The sequence below is a fragment of the Mastomys coucha genome, unplaced genomic scaffold (assembly GCF_008632895.1).
Source record: "Mastomys coucha isolate ucsf_1 unplaced genomic scaffold, UCSF_Mcou_1 pScaffold22, whole genome shotgun sequence".
NCBI classification, from domain to species: Eukaryota; Metazoa; Chordata; class Mammalia; order Rodentia; family Muridae; genus Mastomys; species Mastomys coucha.
The window spans coordinates 205,565,644-205,585,202 of record NW_022196905.1 but is presented as its reverse complement, the minus strand read 5'-3'; the positions used below and the strand labels follow the sequence as shown (position 1 = coordinate 205,585,202).

At 40.6% G+C, this 19,559-nt stretch overlaps 2 protein-coding genes across 12 annotated transcripts in view; one reads left to right on the top strand and one right to left on the bottom strand.

The window, feature by feature from the left end:
- Positions 1–8,253, top strand: part of Tma16 (translation machinery associated 16 homolog) — a 9,328-nt gene extending 1,075 nt beyond the window's left edge. Inside the window, exons 2-7 of one of the 2 annotated variants that reach the window (XM_031339958.1) lie at positions 1,300–1,412; positions 2,970–3,007; positions 3,950–4,034; positions 5,030–5,178; positions 6,531–6,573; positions 7,686–8,253. In XM_031339958.1, coding sequence (XP_031195818.1) covers positions 1,300–1,412; positions 2,970–3,007; positions 3,950–4,034; positions 5,030–5,178; positions 6,531–6,573; positions 7,686–7,920 — 663 coding nt within the window. In that variant the 3' untranslated portion in view covers positions 7,921–8,253. Of the gene's footprint in view, positions 1–1,299; positions 1,413–2,900; positions 3,008–3,949; positions 4,035–5,029; positions 5,179–6,530; positions 6,574–7,685 lie in introns of those variants that run through there. The other variant, XM_031339959.1, reaches the window with a different exon arrangement.
- Positions 8,254–12,236: 3,983 nt separating this feature from the next.
- Marchf1 (membrane associated ring-CH-type finger 1) overlaps positions 12,237–19,559 on the bottom strand; it is an 803,111-nt gene continuing 795,788 nt past the window's right edge. For all 10 annotated transcript variants that reach the window (XM_031339951.1, XM_031339948.1, XM_031339956.1 and 7 more), the window contains one exon: positions 12,237–17,067. In XM_031339951.1, coding sequence (XP_031195811.1) covers positions 16,769–17,067 — 299 coding nt within the window. In that variant the 3' untranslated portion in view covers positions 12,237–16,768. The remainder of the gene's footprint in view (positions 17,068–19,559) is intronic.

Here is a 19,559-nt window from a genome sequence, read left to right as displayed (position 1 = left end):
AAAAAAAAAAAAAAAAAAAAAAATACAGACGGAGATAACAAATGTAATCCCAAGTTCCCGTGATGTGTAAAGGAGAGGGAGGAGTGCTGGAGAAGAAGGTTGGAAGAGATGGCTTTCTGTGCTGAAGCTTAGGACCAAGCTGATCTCTTTCAGTAGGGAAAGAAACTCTATTCTGGATTAACCTGTAGACACATTTCGTGACTTTGTAAAGGGCTCTAACAGTGTACCCATGGAGCAGCCTATGCCTGATTATAGGGGTTGAATGAAGGTAACTGACAGGTTTGAAAAGGTTCAAGAGCTATTTGGCCTTTAGAGGGGTGAATATTGAAGAGACAGTCTTTCTTTTTCCTTACTCTAATAGTCTTTTTTTTTCCCCTCAGAGATTAAAAATTGTATGTGTTCATCTATTTTATGTAACACTAAGTCAGTAGAACATGGGCAAAGGGTGTGGGATAACTTTCCTGAGTTTTTCTTTTTCACTTAGGGCTAGAGTGGAGAGCAGGTTTTAAGCTCTCGCAGACTGTCTGGGAAGTTATGAGCTAACGGGAGTGGGGGGGTGGGGGGGTGGGGGGGTGGGAGGGGCACCTGCCTGCTTAAGTGAACCAGGAGAAAATGAACTATTTTGGTTAAGCCATTTTTATTTTGGGTTTCTCTTATAGATAAAAGTCAAATCTGAATCTTAAATAGTATAGATGGGCCAAAATACGGGATTGCATAGCTAAAAACAAAAAAACAAAAAACCTTAGATATAATGCCTTTGAGGAACGAATTCTGAAGGCCTAAACTGGTAAGGCTGGGGTTGGGAAATGGTTTGTTTGCTTTTAGGTGTGCTGATTTTCAGATGGCTTCTATTGTTCATAGGGTGTTGGTTGGAATCAGCTAAGTTTGGTCAACTTTGATTTTGCACGTGTCATTGTCCCACTGTCTTTCATGTACCACACACAGTGAAATACCTGCTAAAATTCTGTGCTTTTTAACCTTAGTGATATCCTTAACTGTAGCCAGCATTTCCAGCCAGGAGTCTCCTCCCTCTGTTCTCAGAACTTCTTTAAGCTGGCATGGCTGAATCACTGACTCTGGTGTTGACTCTGTTGATTTCTGTTGGTCTACTGCCATTGGAGATTTCTGAATAGATCATTTCTGTTATGATCATGGGGAAACAAAAGACCATTGGAGTTAGTAAAATGTTTGGCCTGACCCCTGTTTCCTGTTGTGACGTCTCTGGCTCATTTTATCTTCAGAGGAGCATTTTGTGACTAGAGTCACTTAATATCTGACAACATGTGTCATGTTTTTTAGCCTAAAGGACTGAAAGGAAAAATGGTAGGACGAGAAAAAAAAGTCATCCATCCATACAGTAGAAAAGCAGCTCAGATTACAAGAGAGTCTCACAAACAGGACAAGAAGGAAAGGTAAGTGTCTGGTCCCGTTAGTGTCCTGCACTGGGGGAAGCGACTTTATGTGTCTACTTATCAGGTGTGTGTTCCTCAGTTTCCATTCCCTTTTTTGCTTTAATAAATATTTTTCCATTATTTCTTGCATGATGGTATAAATGGCCTCTGGTTTCACAGAGCTGATCGAAAACATAAGTATAAGTAGCAGTTTGTGGTGAATGTAGTGAAAAGAAATTAACACAGGCAAGAAAAGGAGAGGTTTTGTTTTATGGGAGTCATGGAAGACTCCTCATGAAGTTAATTAACATTTGAGCGGAGCTTCGAGATAGTGGGAAGGAGGCTGTTGAGGAAGGCTTCTTAGCTGTGGCTTGTATTAACATTTTGGCTGTGCCGAGTATTCAACATAAGAAAGGAAACACTGATTGTGTGCGTGGATATCTTGGGACTAATGTTCTAAGACAGGTTGGAGATTTCATGGCTAGGGAGCTGTTAGTATTTGTGGCTTGGGTGGATTGGGGCCAGGAGACTTTATCATTGAGTGAGTGTTGTAGATGGGAAAGAAAAGGCAGCCCAGGACTGAGGCAGCCTAGCTTGCCTACCATCTCAGAGTTGGGCAGGGTTTGGAGAGAAGTCTTCCACAAATACTAAAAGGAAAAATGTACTAAAAACCATTAAGGTGTTTTTAACATATTTTTAAACCCTTGCTTTGGAAATTTTCCAGTTTCTTACAAGACTGGAGGAGAGGGCCTGAGGCTGAGGTGGAAGATACTGACCAAAGAGAAATGATTTCTGTTCTTCTGGCTTAGCTTTTTGTTCCAGTGAGTGTAAGAGGCATCCATGTAGTGGCTGGTGGAAACTTGCACACTTTTATTGTGTCTTGATTCCTTGCCTAAGACCTGAAGCCTCTCCTAATAAAGCCTGGCTGTTTTATAGTGATTTGGCTAGATGTTTTCTAGGAGAGACAGTGATGGCATAGTCAAAATTTCTTTTTTGCAGAGGATGCATCTCTTTTTTTGTTGTTTTTTAAATAAAGATGTATGGTAGCAGTACTGTCTTAAAATGGTTTTAAAATTTCAGCTATTCTTTTATCACTCAGCATTTTTGCCTGCTTTTTAACATGATTTACCTCACCTGAACAGTGTAATTTTTACCATTGCCCATCTGTATATTTGCCATGAGATACATGCACCCTGGGGCTTTTTAGAGCAGGTTTTCCTACTCAGAAGGTCTGCTGAGGGACTGGGCTGAGCATTTCCAGGTCTCTCCCAGGTGCTGCTACTGCAGCAGACACTCAGAACCCACTCAGGCCTCTGTGTGCATGAACGGACCTGACTGCCTCCAGGCTTTCCTGGAGACACTGGAATGCAGAAACAGAATTCTAGTGATAGCTTGGCCTACTGATTTAGAAAATAAGTGTGGCATTCTGTGTATCTTTGTCATTATGGTTTATTTATTTTTATTACATGTGAAAGAATGTCAAAGTCTTCTGGGAAATTTTTCTTTGAGATATTTTTGACAGATTTCTAAGCCTCTGCTTTGGAAAATGTCTAATTTCTATGCACCTTTTGGTTCAAGATTGAAGACTGAGAGGGCCTTGCGTCTCAACCTTATTGGTAAGTGGGTCTGAGGGCTTCAAATTCTGCCTACAGTATGGTGAAGTTTTTGCTCTAAACCACTTTCTTTATTATTTTTATCAGATGTTTTTTAACCAGACTTAACTTAAAAAAAGAAAGTTATATAAACAGATGAAGTAGAGCAAAGCATCTGACTTTCAGGGTAAAAGGCTAGTTCTCCACACAGCTCAGCTTTGTAGAAACTTCATTCCTGTGCACCTGCACATCTGTGTGCCTGACTCAGGGTTAATCCTGTCTTCTGACAGCTAAGGTTATGAAGGGTATGACTGGGTTCCCACAACACATAGCTGAGGAAAAAGATTTGCTTTGCATGTAGTTTTGAGGGTTTCAGTCCATGAAGCTGACCATGTTGCTTTAGGGCTGATAGCAATGCAGAAAGAACTGGCAGAGGGATATGCGTTACTTCATACTGGCCACAGAACACATTGGAGGGCTTAGAGTCCCAACACCCCCTTCAAGGGTACGTCCTCAATGACGTAAGAGTGCCCATAGGCCTCACCTCTCAAAGGGTCGTCATCTCCTAGTGTACCAGGTGCTAGAGAACAAACAGTTAAGGCGTGGACCTTTGGAGCAGCCTAGAAGCAACCTACAGCAGCCTACAGCTTAAGTATTAGTACAGAGGGTTCTTGGTTAATCATGTGGGTGCACACATACTCAGTCTTTGCCAGTAGCACAGTCTCCCTCCCTTTTACTCTTTCTTCTTTCCCTTTCCACCTCCTTCCTTTCTGCCTCCCCCTCTGTGTCTGTCTTTCTCTGGGTCAGATTTATTGCTCCTAAGTTTTACCAACATGTCCAGGTTTTCTGTTTTCACAGTGCCCGCACCTCTCTTGGGTATAACATTCTTAGTAATGCTCCCTATAAGTAATGCTTCATTTCATGTGTAAGTGTGAAATAGTGTTGATCTTTGGTACTTTTTCATAGGTGACAAACTTCAGTGGTTTCACAATCATCTGGAAACAAAAAAAACGAGATATTCAAAGAAAGATGCCTGTGAATTAATTGAAAGGTACATATGGGGCATATTGTGAACAAAGGACAGAAAAGAGAATTCCAGCCTAGTTCTTAAGAGATGGATCTGCCCTCAGGGTTTGGATACAAGCAGATGGGATTTTTTTTTTTTTTTTTTTTTTTACAAAAAGACTTAAATTTGTATTCCAGCTTGGCTCCATTTTAGTTTCCTGGGATTAGGGAACACTTCCTGGAAAAGGGTTGTCTGCACTGGCCCCTCTGGGTGTTAGCACATGGAGGTAAGATAGCTTGAAATAGTCTTTAGACTGAGAGCATGGTATCTAAAAGGCCCAGGGTGAGAGGGGAGCCGACAGCTGAAAAACTCCGCTAGACATTTCATGTAACTGGACTAGCAAGCTCAGAGGCTAGTGCTGTAAGGGACAGTGGCTTATTAACAGCATTCAGTGACCAGCAAAGGACATGGGGAGCTCTGGGGGCACTTTCTAGGAAGCACATGTGATCATCATGCTTTCAGACCACAGCCTGAGAAGGGGGATGACATTGCTGGAGGACTTGATAGGAGGCGATGGAACCATTGTCCTCTGTTAGGCTAATGGGAGCTTGGTGAGGAGCTAGAATGCAGTGATATTAGGAGGTAGAACTTAGGTATAGAGTGGGGAGAGAGGCCTGGAAACCTCACCTAGAAGGACATACTGTATCCTGAGTGGGGCTCAAGCAATGGAGAGGGCATGGTGGGGCAGGAGGAGGGGGACATGGGAACGTCTGTTAAGGGAGAGATGCTGTAGTCTAAGGACGAAATCAGGTAGGTGGTTCAGTGTGAGGTCCTCAGTTCAGCATGCTGTAGTTGTGTTTACTGAAGTTAAACACTTGGATTATTCAGAAAAAGTGATAGAGAAGGCTAAGGGAATGAAGGATTTGCAGATGTCACTATTCAAAGGACAAGAGACACCTGGGCACTACGTTTTAAGTGAATTAGTACAAGCCCACACTTATCTATAGGCATTGTAAGTCAGGTCTTGTTTGTAATTTTAGGTACTTGGATCGGTTTAGCAGTGAGCTGGAGCAGATTGAGTTACAGAACAGCATCAAGGACAGGCAGGGAAGGCGGCACCATTCCCGGGAGGCCGTCATCAAGCAGACCATGGAGCGGGAACGGCAGCAGTATGAAGGCTATGGCTTTGGTGTGTATTCTAAATTCACCTTGCCTTTTCAAAACAGGATCTGATTTATAGTGAGTTTCAAGGTTTTGTTTTTTTGATTTATCTTGATCTTTTAGTTTCTTTTTCTTCATGCATAGAATACTATCAGTTTCATTTCCTTGTGACAGTTGATAGCCGTCTACTGTGATGGAGTTACTTCCTAGCATCCACCCAGTTTGCCTTCCCCATGGGGCTGTTCGTCTCCAGACATATCCGAGTCCTTCCTTCCCACCATCGTAACTCTTGCTCGCCAGACCACAGTTCCTCAGAGTAAGGACGGCATATCACTAACTGGCCACGGAAGATCACTGAGCAGGACAGGGTACTGGTGACCATTCAAAGCATACACAGTCTGCAGATAATACTGGATTATCTTACCGTCACTATTTTTTAAAAAATATGATTTCCACTGATAAATACAGCTTTGTGGCTTAAGCGAGCAGAGGACGGGGCAGCAGAGTCTGCAGCAGTGCGGTAGCGGCTGTCCTTTGTAGAACTGGGAGGAATGCTACAGTTTGTCATGTCGCTGTCCTCATTTGAGTTGCTTGCCTGGTCCCTGTAGGCTTTGGTGTTAATTAAATCAACTCTAATGGCTGTCTTATAATGCAAAAATATATTCAATTGAAGTTTACAAGTCCCATTTTTTAAAAATTTCATTACTGCTTTAAAAGTCCACGTTTGAGACTCAAAGGCAATCAATCTCTGTGAGCTCCCATGCAGGTTACAGAGTCATTTAAATTGTATTGAACTTTTTTGAGGTACTCATGATTAAAATTCTTTTTAAATTTTTCATATTTTGAGTAATGGTGATTTTTTTTTTCATGTTCAATAATCTTTGAGATCTGGTAAGTTCTACCAATTTGACATAAAGTAAGTCTTAATAACTTGTCTTTCATAGCACTACAAAATAAAAATATCTATATTTGCTGTTTGAATAGGCTGACTTAATTCACAAATCTGTGTTATTACTCTCTGTGTAACAGAATTCTTATGTTACCTCTACACTGAACTCTATTGTTTCCAAGTGTAGTTTTTGTGTTGACAATAGCAGTGTTTTGAAGATGTTTTTCTTTGGGACTTGAGAGGTGACTCAGTGGTACTTACTGCCATTTCAGAAGGTTCTTAAGTGCCTGGAGCTCCAGCTTGAGGGGAACCACACCTCTGGACTCTGCAGGCATGTGTACATACATGGCGTAAATAGACACTGGCACATTTATTTAAATTGTTTTCCTTTTTATTAACATCAGCTGCCATGTTGTAAGATAAGAAGGAAACTATTAACAACTAAGTTTAGAAAGAAAATGCCTAATGGATATTAATTTTCTCTTTCTCAGAGATCCCAGACATTTTAGACTCTAATACTCTGCAGACTTTCCGGTGAGTATCTGAAGTCCTCCAAAGTTATATGTGACATGCACAGTGTGTGAGCTTCCCTGAGTGTAGACATCAGTAAAAAAGAGAGCAGAGGGCATTCTGTTGACTTTCCTGTTGGTGTGCTGTGTCTGTCTGCAGTACCCAGTGTGCACTTGGCTGATGCTGGTGACGCTCCTTTCTTTTCCAGAATGGTTTAAAAATCCCCTATAATGTTAGAGATGTTTCTGTTTTCCCCTGATGCTAACGATAAAGTAACTGTTACAGATGAATAGAAACCAATGCCAGGGTGAGGGTTTTGTCCTTGAGAACCTGTGGTCCAGGGCTCTGTGAGTCTACCCTGGTAACCATAGAGACCACTGAGCTGTAGAAACCAGATTTGTATTTTTAAGCACAGATCCTGTGTATTAGAAAATGCTTTTCATTAATAATTTTGGTTCTTACTAAAACATGTTGGGGGGAGCCTGGTTTCTTCTGAATTGCAGCTGGGTAAATTTAAATCCAGGCATAATGGAAACAAGATGCTTCATTGCTTTTGAAGCAGTGTGTATCCTGCTTCCTCCACAGAAATTGAGGACCATGAGGAGATGAGCATAACATGTCAGCTCTGCTGAGGTGACCACTGCCTGACATGATCTGCAGACTTCTCGCATGAGATGATTGAAAATAGAATTGTCATACAGATAGGGACAAAAATGGGAATTTTCTTTTTCTTAATGGCTCAGCTGCAATGTGCCTATATGTAAGAAGAATGTCCTTCTCTGATTTATTTTAGAGGTTTGCAAGTCGTGACATAATTCTAACTTGTGAGGGTCTTGAGACGATGTAGCTTGATATAGGAGAATATGTAGGGAAGTAAAGTACACAGAGCCTACAGTTTTCCTGTGCATTTTTTCAGTTTAGATTTTGTAGGATTCTGTGAGGAAATAAATCCTATTGTAGCAATAAGAGGCAAGTCTTCAGGCTTGGAGTGTTGCAACCCCCTCCTTAATGTTGTTGCTTTTGTCTCGTGCGTGTGATACCTGCTGAGAGGCTGCCTGTGCAGTGGGCAGAGTGAGCTGGGACCTTCCGTCCTGACTTGGCCATCACACCCTCAGCACTGCACTCATCTTTTCTAGGGAGTGGGATTTTGATCTGAAGAAATTGCCAAACATCAAAATGAGGAAACTTTGTGCTAACGATGCAGTTCCTAAGAAGCGCAAACAGAAAAATATTTTAAATATAGAAAAGGATTTAGGAGAATTAGAACTATCGGGGGAAAGTGGAGACACTACAGATGGGAAACTGGAACCAGCAAGTGAATCAAGTGACACGGATGAAGAAATGACTCCAGTGCCTGTCAGCCCTCATTGAAATACCTGAGACTCTCCTGTCCTACTCACTGACTATGGTGCATAGTCATTTATGTGTGAGCTGTTGAGATGGCTCAGGACGAGGGGGCTTGCAGCCAAGCCTGACTGCCGAAGCTTGATTCCAAGAATCCATGGGTTAAAGAGAACAGATACTACAAGTTTTCTTCTAATGTTCACACCTACACTATAGGAAGTGTGCATATGCACGCACACAAATCAAATTTATTTTAGTAATTATTTGTATGTAAGAACTCACTCTCAAGTATTTGCAGTTTTAAAATAGGTTTATGGTTTTTATTAAAGAATTCTCTTTAAATTGCTTTTAAAATACGGAGATTGTATTAGTCTGCTTTTCATTATAGCTAAATACCTGGTACTGGGAACTTAGCCAAGAGTCTAAATAATGACCTAGTGCAGTTCTGATGAGGCTTCTCTGTCTATATCACATCATGGCCAATGTCATAGTGATAGAAACATCGGAGGAGGATGCAGCAAGCAAGACAGGAAGCCAGCAAACAGAAAGGTCTATGTGTTGTCCTGAAGTCCTCTCAACTGAACATCAGCATACGAGGGGGTGGGGCAGATTTCTAATACATAAACTCCAGCCAGGGCCACAGTTAAAACTTATTGAAAACAGCAATGATCTTCAATGGCCATTTAACCTGAATTTTGTAGAAGGGGGAAGATGACCTGGTTGGTGAAGTGCTACACAGCACCTGAGTCTTTCCCCAGTACCCATAGTAAGGAAGGGGCTGTTGGAGAGTGCCCATAATCCCAGTACGGTAGAAGGGAGGGTGGATAGAGAAGTTGAACAGGTACAAGGTGAACAGTGCTGGCTCAAGACTGCCTGTGAGCTAACGTGGTACTCTGACGGGGGCAGTGCTGCCAAACCCATAGGGTCCACACACCTCCTCAGGATTGCACGGATGGGGTTCAGTCTAGAGTGGCATTTTACTCTGCCATTGTGTATTGGAAGTCACTTGGTTTTTGATTTACAGAGAATTACACCTAGATTTGGCTTGATTCTCAGAAGAAAATTTGGACTTTTGAACAGTGTTGGTACTGTTCAAGGACCATGGAGACTATCTAAAGAACTGTGGTACTTAACTAAATTCATTTTGGGATGGCTGAAGGCAGAATGCTGTGCTTTGAATTTTAAATGCCCCCCCATAAGTGCATGCTTTGAGCCCTCAGTCTCTACCTCCTGGTGTTATTCTGAAGGTTGTAGAGCATTTCTGAGGTGGGGCCTGGCTGTCAGTAGGGGAAGGTCTTTGAAGGTTTTACCTACCCTGAGTCCAGTCAACTCTGTCACCAGGCAACTTGCCAGGTTGCTGCAGGAACTGTGACAAAAAGAAGTCCTGAAACTGAGTCAGCGTAAACTTTTCTTTTAGTTTTCCTCCAGTTAAGAATTTGGATTTCAGCAGCACAGAAGGCACTAATACATCTTTGACATATCAGTTCAGGAAGCACACTTGGGTGTTTGTTCATGTGTATTCCCATCAGCACAGCACTGTTGGAGAGTACCAGTCAAAAGGCTGTTGCCATGTGCGCATTTTGGAAGTCATGCATAGTGATCTTACTGCCTCCCTATTAAATTCTTTTCTTAACTTTTAAGATAATTATTACTTTTTCAAGGTTTGTAACTGCATCATTGCTAGCTTGCTGAATATTCAGCTATTGGATCTCTATATTAAGCAGCTCTCCTGTATTCTTTTGATGCATTGTTTTCTTTTCACTGGCAAGCAAACCTTACTCCATATTGTTTTCTCTGAGACCAAAATCTTGACTGAAATCTTTCATGTAATTACACAAGACAGAACTCTTTCTGTAACTCTATTCTTGTAAATTGTTGTAAATTACTCTCTAGATAGTGTAACTTGGGAACCCACAGGAATACGTGTGTCTGTGAATATGTAGACATATTCATGGTAAATATACTTGAGGTGACCCTAAGAAAGCAGACACATCTTGGGTGGGTGTGGTTTTTTTTTTTTTTTTTTTTTTTTTTTTTTTTTTTTTTTTTTTTTTTTAGCTTTTTAATGAGTTGAGCTGTGTGCTTAATGTTGACTTGTTCTAAATTCTGTTGGGAGCAACCTTGTCTGAATGTTAACTGCTCTGCCAGCCATAACTACTTATTGGCACAAAAGTCTTGGCCTCCATGTGAAAGTACTAGCCCAGTTGAAAATTAACAGCTGCCTCAGTGGGAAAGTACTGACCCAATTGAGAACAAATGACTATTAATCTTGCTGAAAAGTATCGAATAACCCACTTTGTTATGAGAACACTTGCTATAGATCTCACAGTGTGCCACACACACTCATCTACTCCAGTCACATCCAAAATATCGGGGGTAAAATCCTGATTAAGGATAAGAGGCAATAAGGATCCAAAAGGAGTTCTGTGCCTCCTGGATATTCAGACAGATGCTGGTATCTCCTAACTCAGACGTGTTCCAGATCAGTCTTTCCAATCGTCAACACGGCCTCATAATTAGACATAAAGGTACCCCAAGAAATGATTCGTAAATGGCTAAGATTGGACATTGTTTCCTGGCCAACACAATATTTCTAACCTATCCTAGTTTAATACCAAACTGTCCATAGCTTGGAATTTCTCTCAAGGAATCTGCCTTGCCACAGCTAGCAACAGAGGTCAAGCACATTCCTTAGGGCAATAGATAGTTTACAATAGTTAGAAATGTTTTACATACTAGAGAGTGATGAAGGGCTTCCACCCAGAGACATTAGCTAGAAGTGTTAGATTAAAACCTCCTAGTCATTACCTCCAGCAGGACCATAGAAATAGCATAGGAATATCAAAATGCCTCAACAGGGAGGGCTCTACTCCTCTTCATCCTGCTTCACACCTTCCTACCATACCCTGCTGACCTTAGTGTGGAGGTCACTTGCCTACGTGACCTCAGTCTTGCGTCCCCCGCTGTAACCCCTACCTGCCTACATGACTCTTGTCATCTGCCCTGCTTGCTGTATGGTATTTAAGCCTGAATTTCACCTTATACAAATACATCCAGATTCAACACACCCTTATGTCAGCTCTGTCATTCTTCGCCTATGCCTTGTCTACCTGACTAGGACCCCGTTTCTCCCGTGGGTTGAGGGAGGCCCAGATTGGCCGGCCTGCGGCAATGGTGGTCTGAATGTTAGGTACCTTGTCAGAACAAAATAGCTATACATCATATAGACTGGTACCTAGCAATCTGAACTTTTCACCTAGCCAATTTCCTGGTCCTGAGTATACCTGCACTCCCCGAAGAAAAAGCGACCCTACTCCCTCCCCTTTCTCCCATCCTGCTTGTATGAGTATATAACCTGAGCAAGAATAATTAAAATTTGTCAGCTTGATCAGACTCCTTGACTTGCTGTCCTACTTTTTCATCCCTTGTCCCTTCATTCTTTTCCAGGTGATTCCCCCCTCCCATCCCCTGCTCGATTGCCCCATGGGACAGGACAAAAGTCCTTTTCTTTGACAAAGCTATAAACTTGAGTTTTCCCAGCTTGGAAGTCTCCACAAAAACTCCTTTAGCTGTAGGCAAGGAGAGCTTGGCGAGGAGTTGTGCCCTGTCCAACCTGACAGCAGTGCAGCATAGGAGTTAGAGCAGCTGGGTGTGGAGACTCACCCACTGTTCATACTCCTTACACTTTTTAAAAGTGGATTTTGGAACTTTATTGTTTCCATTTGCTAATTTATATTTATTCTTAACTAGTTTTGAGGCCCACTAAGGGAAATCTATTTCTTCTTGGTCAAAAGAATGCTGTCTACTCCTGGCCAAGTTATCCAGACATAAGAGTTAATCCAGTTGTGCTGGTCCATCAGCTAGGTAAAGGACTACCCCTTAGAAAGGCTAGTTCACTTTAGTTGATGCTAACTAAAGAGATAGGAGGATTAATTATCCCTTTAATGAGATAATGTACTTTTCCCCCCAGAAGGCTGGGCCCAGGTACAGTTATTATTGAGTTGCCACAAAGCTTTGTTAGGTCAGTCCACCTCTCAGGAAAGGGTGGGCTTTGTTGTTGTTGTTTTGTTTTGTTTTGTTCTGCTTCCCCCTGGCCTCCCAGTATGGTTCTTAACTTGATTATGCTTTCTCTCACCCTTGGGCTCTTGTCACTTTTCCTCTGAAGCCTTCTGACATGCAGCTGCCTGTACAGTTGTGCTAACACTCATTGCTAAACATTAAGTTTACATGGCTCTCCAACTTCCTCATTCTCTGCCTTCCAGTAGCTGCTGTGATTTTCAGCCTTCCTGCCATGTTGTTGATTAAAGTCTAATAAAATTGACCTGGACCTTCTTTCTGAGTCCGATTTCAAATTATTTTATTGACAAGACTAAGAACCCTGAAAAGGGTTCCCAGTTTCCCCAGTAATGTGATGCCATAGGTGGAGTCCCCAAAATTTCCAGTAATAACACAACATTGGTCACTATAGTTTTGACATAAGTATGTTCAGATTCTAGTTAAAAACTTAGACCATTATCAAATCTTAAATTAAAAATTCAAGGGTTTCCAATGCTGTCAGTACAACCCTAGGAGTCCCAGTACACTAGAAAACAGAGAAACTACAGTCAAGATTTGGAGCATCTGTTTAATATACAAAGTCTCTCACAGATAATGAGTTTCCTTAGTTTGTTGAGCACACATTACTCACAACAGTAAATTGTTAATGAAAGACAATTAGGTAAAACTAAAAATGTACAAATGCCCAATCTCAAAAATTACACAGTTAATATTTTCTTCTTTGTTTGAATGTTATATCTAATTTCAACATGGGCCTTCTTCAAATATGGGGGAAACACTGCAGCCCAACTGAACAGCTTCCTTTTAGTTTGATTGTTTTGTAAAATAGCACCATTGGGCTGATGGAAGGACCAGTTACAATAATGATATTAGGTTTTAGCTTCTACACTTAATATTTGCTCCAAAACATCCATTGGTAAGGCAAGGTAAATTATATCTGACAGATAGAATGAATTGCCTCCCTCCCCCCACCTTTGTGATTGATTTCTCTTAATGATGTCGTATTAATTACCTCAGTTTTTAGCTGAAGAACAAATGGAGGTTACCCAAGTCCTCACAAAAGAAAAATAGTAGATGTGAATGAGGATGAGGGTTCTTTTGTGGGATATCACCAATAGCAGCAGCAGCTCCTCTAAATGAAGTTTTGATCCTAGGGCATTCTGAGAAAGATTGATGTCTGCATTGTAATATCCTGGGTAGTTGGGACTCTTAGGATTTTTTTTCTGTATTTTTGTAGGGTTTATTACTGTTTTATACTTACATTTACATGCTTTGGGTCACTTTTTAAAGTTTCTCTCTCTCTCTCTCTCTCTCTCTCTCTCTCTCGTGTGTGTGTGTGTGTGTGTGTGTGTGTGTGCGCGCACACACACACACAAGTGTCTGTGTGACTAGAGACCACAGAGACCAGAAGAGGTCAAGTTGGAGCCACAGGTGGTTGTGAGCTGTTTTGTGGATGCTGAGAGCCCAAGCAGGAGCCTCTGAGAGCAGAAAGTGTCTAACCACTAGTGTACCTCTTCCATCCCTCGGCTTCACCTTAAATGTTTTAATTTAATTCATTTCTAATTGAATAATTACACCTAGTGACAATGTCAGCTCTTGATAGAAAGCATTTTCAAAGTCTGGTTTATGGCATTTCTCATAGAATGGTTTCATGCCGTGTTTATAAAAGTCCAGTTTTAACAATTTAAACTCAGTGATAATTTTGTTTCAATTTCACTTACTTTTTTACATGAGAGCAGGTAAACATACTTCAAGATAATGTCATTCTGTCAAGCTGGTTTTTCTCCTTGAGCATTAAGTCAGGTCATCAAAGCCAAACCTTTTCATTGTTATTAAGGGAAAATACCATTACCACACGATGTGAAAAGATGTTTTCAATACTGGCTTTATTCATTGAGTTTTTAACCTTTTTTGTTTGTTCGTTTTACTTTTGGAGAAAGGTCTCCTGCAGCCTAGGCTGGCCTTTATTTGGGATTCATTATGTAGTAGAGAATAACCCTGAAGTCCTAAGCTTCCCAAGTGGTGGGATTCCAGGTGTGTACCTACCATGCCCAGCTCCAACACCACTGTTATAGATGTATGCATATATATATATACATATATATGAATGGTTAGGGCAGATTGAATCATAAATAGTAGTTCCAGGTAATAGTTTAGAGGAAAAAAAAATTGTGGGTTTTAAAGCATCAAAAGATATCAGAATAACCACTGAGTGGTACATACACTGTTCAGAGTTCTATCATATACTCATTTAAAGACAAAGCTTATGGTAGTTAACTTTTAGCGTTTAGCTATCACTTTAAAACAGCATGCTCTCTTTTCTTAATGATATAGCAAAGCTTGTCCCTGCTTTTTGTTCTGTTTATTTTAGTGCTGGTATACTTGAAAAATAAGGTGTAGCCAACTGCCTTCCTCTATGAAACAAGCTATTCAAATAGCCGTCTTGGTTGTAAACAGCGTTTTCTGTGGTAATGAAGGTCTATAATTCATCTCCTCCTGTTGTAAAAAGGTAAATCAAGTTCGGTTTGCACTTGGAAGAAGAGGTAGACCTCTTCTCGTGCAGTATTGGTGGATAACACACTGTCATCATGGGAAGACTAAGGAGAATTATACAGAAAAACTGAATGATGGTTAACCCCTTTGTGGGAAGTCACGGGCAATCCACCTGTCCTTCCTTTGCTGTTCCTATTCTTTTTAAATATTTAAAACGGGAACTTTGCAGGAGGTTAATACGAAATTCGATTATTTGTGCTGAAGGCCTGGTCCAGATCAGTTATGTTCATTGCTTTGTCAGTGTATATTTAATCCATGTCCCTCCTATGAGTGTTAAGAAAGATGAGTATTTAGTCTTTTGTTCCTTGACATTTTTCTTGCATATATACATGAATATACACATCACGCACACAATTGACATTGTTTACTCTGTCTTTATTTCTAAGGGTGGGACTGTTTGGATCCATGTCAGTCACTACAAATACTCTTCTCATTGAAAGATCCTTTTGTTTTTCCTTTTCCTTTATCATCCACGAAGAACAAACACTGATTATTACAAAGTGCATGGATATGGAACCCAGATTTGTGCAACGTGATGCCCATGCTTTGGCTTTTATGGCCATCTCTGCCTTTTCAGGATAATAAATAATGGCAGCTACCAACAACAACAAAAGTTACTTTAAAAAAAAAAGTGATCGTCTTTTTTTGACAGGTAACTATATTTGTGAGTATTTTACCCAGCTCACTGCAGTTATCATTCATATCAGTTTATTTGAATCTGTGTAGAGCACAGTAATCAGCTATTGAACCGACAGCCTAGCTTATCTCTCACCATGGAATGTACTGAATGTTTTTACTTTTGAGCTGAGTGAGGGAAATACTGTCAGGTTTAAACATGGGGTTAAGATCCTTAATTAAGATACCCATGTCACATTGACCCTCCATGTGGATTTAAAAACCTTAACACACCTGATTTAGTAGCAAAATACATTTTTATTTCCCTGTCATAATTACTTTATAGCTTCTTTACAGAAGTTGACTTCATAACATTGCTACACATTTTACTGACTTCCTATACTTTTGGGTTTTTTGCCCGTTTGAAACTTGGTTGAAATCAAGCCAGAATACTTAATTTGATGAGTTTAGTGCTTTGTAAATTGTAACCTTTAAATGAAACTGCAACACAGAATAATGGATTAAACTGCAGTTTTAAAATAATCAACTTAAATGAAACAGATGTAGTTTCTAATGCAAGGGCTCTGCTAACCAATATTCTTAATTAAATCCTGTCTAATACACTTCATTCATATTGAGGTGTGCCATAAATACATGCAGAATTTTGAAGACTTGGTTCAAGAAAGTAATGAAAGCTATTTTATAATTGTTTCCTTTGATGACATGAAATAACTTGTGTGAGTGTGTGTATATATATATATGTATACATATATACATATATATAGTATTAACTAAATTGTGAAAATCAATTGACCTATTTCTTTTTACTTTTCCTAGTGGGGCACACCAGGAGATTTAAAATTTACAACTGTGGTTGTATTTGTAGCTCATGTTATATGTCTGTTGTTGAGCAGTGTGTAAGAGGGACCAGAAAAAAAAAAACAAAAACATGGCATGATAGTTGCTCAAAAAACAGTGCTAGCTAAACTCCACAATGCTCTGAAAATCTCTTCTTCATCATTTAAACAAAATTTCAAACATTTCTATCTTCAAATGTGTATTGCATTCATTTAAAAACATGCATCTGTCAAAATAACCAGACTTCACAATAACCAGAAAAATCAGCTGTCAAAGTATAAAAAAACCCTCTCAAGTCCTCCAAGTTTGCTTCTGATATGACTTAGGGATAATGCACACAATTTCAGCCTTAAGACCAGATTTTGTGTGTGTGTGTGTGTGTGTGTGTGTGTGTGTGTGTGTGTGTGTGTGTGATTTCCAGTGGAGAAGGCTAACATTACAGAACCCTACAAAGAAGCATACATTGCAATTGAAGTCTGTTCAGGGATTTCCTCTGCACTACTCGAAGGAGGATCACAAGTCCATCACTCTGGAAGACTGGCTTATACCAACCATTCCTTATGAACTCATTCCCCAAGACACTCTGTCTTTCCAGGTCCCACTGCAGGCTCTGCTTCTTAAGATCCTGGTCATTTGTTATTTTCTTCTCATTTCCTTCTTTGCTCCAAGTCAGGACAAACAAGTCAGTAGGGGAAAGGAGAAGACAGAGAAGCCACCAGAGCAGAAGCACTTCTGTTTGTAGTGGCTGGGGGCTACAAAGATCCTTCTGAGAAGAAGGTCCCCAGCTAGTTCATCAGACTGGTATAACCTCAGGCGGGGCTCCCTCTGCAGTTGGCAGTGTATTTGAACCTGTCTGTGGCACAGGCACAACCACAGCATCCTTGATTTCTGTGTTTGCATTACACGGGAAGTTCTTCTCCAGTTTGTTGGCAGTGTCTGGGCAATTCTGCACAAAGATCACACGGTTGTAGGCCTTCAGCCGGCGCCACAGTTGGACGTACACTTTACACTGTACGTACATGAAGACGAGACCTCCCGTGAAGCCAATAGCCACCACAACCAGTTTTGTCCAAAATGGCCATTCCAGCACACCTTTGAGAAAGAGAGAGTGTTGTTATCAAGTTGTTATTTCTACATTTGGTGGCCCACTCTCCACTATGATCCCTCCTAAGTATACCTACTTCCCTGAACTGTCAGGCAAAGGGAATGGGTCAATTTGTGCTTGCCCAAACTATGAAACAGTGGGCATTTTCAGTATATTCACACTTCTCAAAAAACAATGGAACTGTTTCATTCTCAGTTGTTTGGGGTGTGAAGATTGCTTTCTGTTGAACTGATTAATACAAACTTCAGTACCCTGGCAAAAGTTATCATATTTTCTGTCCTGTTGGTCACTTGGGCTAGTATTTGGGAAATATGATTTCCTGCATCTTAGTAACAAAAAGATTTTCTTTAAGTGGGTTACCTCTTTTTTTCCTTTGAAAAACAGGGTGGGGCACTCTGAACTTAAATGGATTTGTGCTGTTGGCAGGAAGAGTTCTCCCACAGCTGCTGCCTCATTAATCTTGTTCTCTTACTTCGGTCACCTAACTGTATTTCTATTCTTAATCAGATCTGAAATTTATTTTTATAGTACGTCAGGAGTATGCAGTAGAACTTACTGGAAACTTTCTGGGTAGCCAAGAAATTTCCTTCAACTACTTTATGATTAAATTAATTCAGCATCTTTAGCTTGGTTACAACGAAGAAAAAGATGTTAAAAGCTCTTAGCTCAAGCTAAAGCTAACGTAAAGAGATACTCACAGTAGGTCTATGTCAAAGAAGTAAAAGAGCAAGAAGCATTGGTGCAAGATTGTCTTTACAGTGGACTCTACTCCCAAATCACTCTCTTTAAAAGAAAGAAAGAAATCTGGTATAAAAGAATGTATTGCTAGGGATTGTCCCATGGATTCAGGTGTATGCTTAGGTCAGATTATAGAACCAACAGTAAGAGAAGTATCTGTCTGAGTTTAACTATTTAGAAACTTGTAATTTATGTACTTATGGAAACTTTACCTCCACAAATACATTGCGTCTTTTTGCATGGTTGTGGTCTATATGAGCACGTGCATGTATGCATGTGTAAGAGCACATATGTGTCAGGGTGCATGTATGTGTGCATATGTGTCGAGGCCATGGTTGATCCTGAGACTCTTACTCATCTTCCTTACTTAGGCAAAGTCTGAACCCAGAGCAAACCGACTTGACTACTTGGGGTAGTGAGCTTGCTCCAGGGGCCTCCTATCTCTCCCTCCTATGTGCTCAAACTGGAGTCGTACTGAATACATACTCCCCTGATGTATTCAGAAAAGGCTTCCTGCCTTTATCTTTCACTTGTGTTTGTTGAACATCCTATGTCTCTGATCTAGCTCTTTGTCTTATACTTTATCTGATGCCTTATCTGTGTAGCATTGGAAGCCAAGTGTCCCTTGTCCTAACACTGGTTCAGACTGCTGCATTGGCTGCCTTCGCCCCTCCCCCGTTCTCATTATAATAAACTACTGATTCATTAGAGCCCCATTATAATAAACTACTGATTCATTACAGCCCAGCTCCATGAGTAAAGGATTAAATTTGTGGGAGGTTGACAAACACAGAATCCATGCCTCAGTTAGTGACATTATTTCCTGTAAAGGAATCCCTGCAGAAACCTCATGATCCCTCTCACTTGGCAGTCTAGGCTAACCTCTGATGTTGGCATATAAAGAAAAGCAAGTTATTGTCTGAAAAGGCAAATGCCTTTTCCAAAATACTTCTAATTGTCTACATAGAATTTACTAGAAATGCTAATAATGTTAATCCACTTTGGAGTAAGTGGAAGGTCTGAGAGTATTAAATTGGGAGAGGTGCTGGGGGTAGTTAAAACTTTCCAAGTCACTCCTTTGGAAAAGTAACTTGGGCATTAGGGATCAACCTTAGGGCCTCGGGCTCGGTGCAGGTGCCTTTCTTTGCTAAGCCATCTTGCTCCTATTTTGAACTGCAGCTGCCATGTTAGAAAGGTAGGCAGTCAACATGCTGTTCGATGATTAGAATAACAAAAGCCAAGCTGGAGAGATGCTCAGCTGTTAATCTTAAAAGATATGAGCTTAGTTCCCAGCATCTATGTTGTCAAAACTTGTTTATCTAGTTTCCTTTTTTCTGTCCTCCAGGGTACCAGCACACACACATCGCACACGCACACATGCATGCACAAATAAATACATCTTTAGGAAAAATAGCCAAACTCCACACAGCTTAGCTGCACCCGCCATTCTAGCTGATAACATCTGCACTGCCAGACAAGTAAAGGGACCTATTATGCTTGACTGAAGCTGCTGGTCGGAATGCCAGCTCTCTCCAGATGCAACAGTTGACAGTACAGATCAGCCCACCTGGCTCAGGCCAGAACAAAATACCTCACCAAAGCACAGAATGGGGGTGAAGTAAATGGTTGCCTTTCTAAGTCACTGCCTTTCGATGCATTTTTATATAGTAAATACCAATGAATACATTGCTTTAGAATGGAGACAAAGTTACTTCATTTTTTTTTTTTTTGGTTCTTTTTT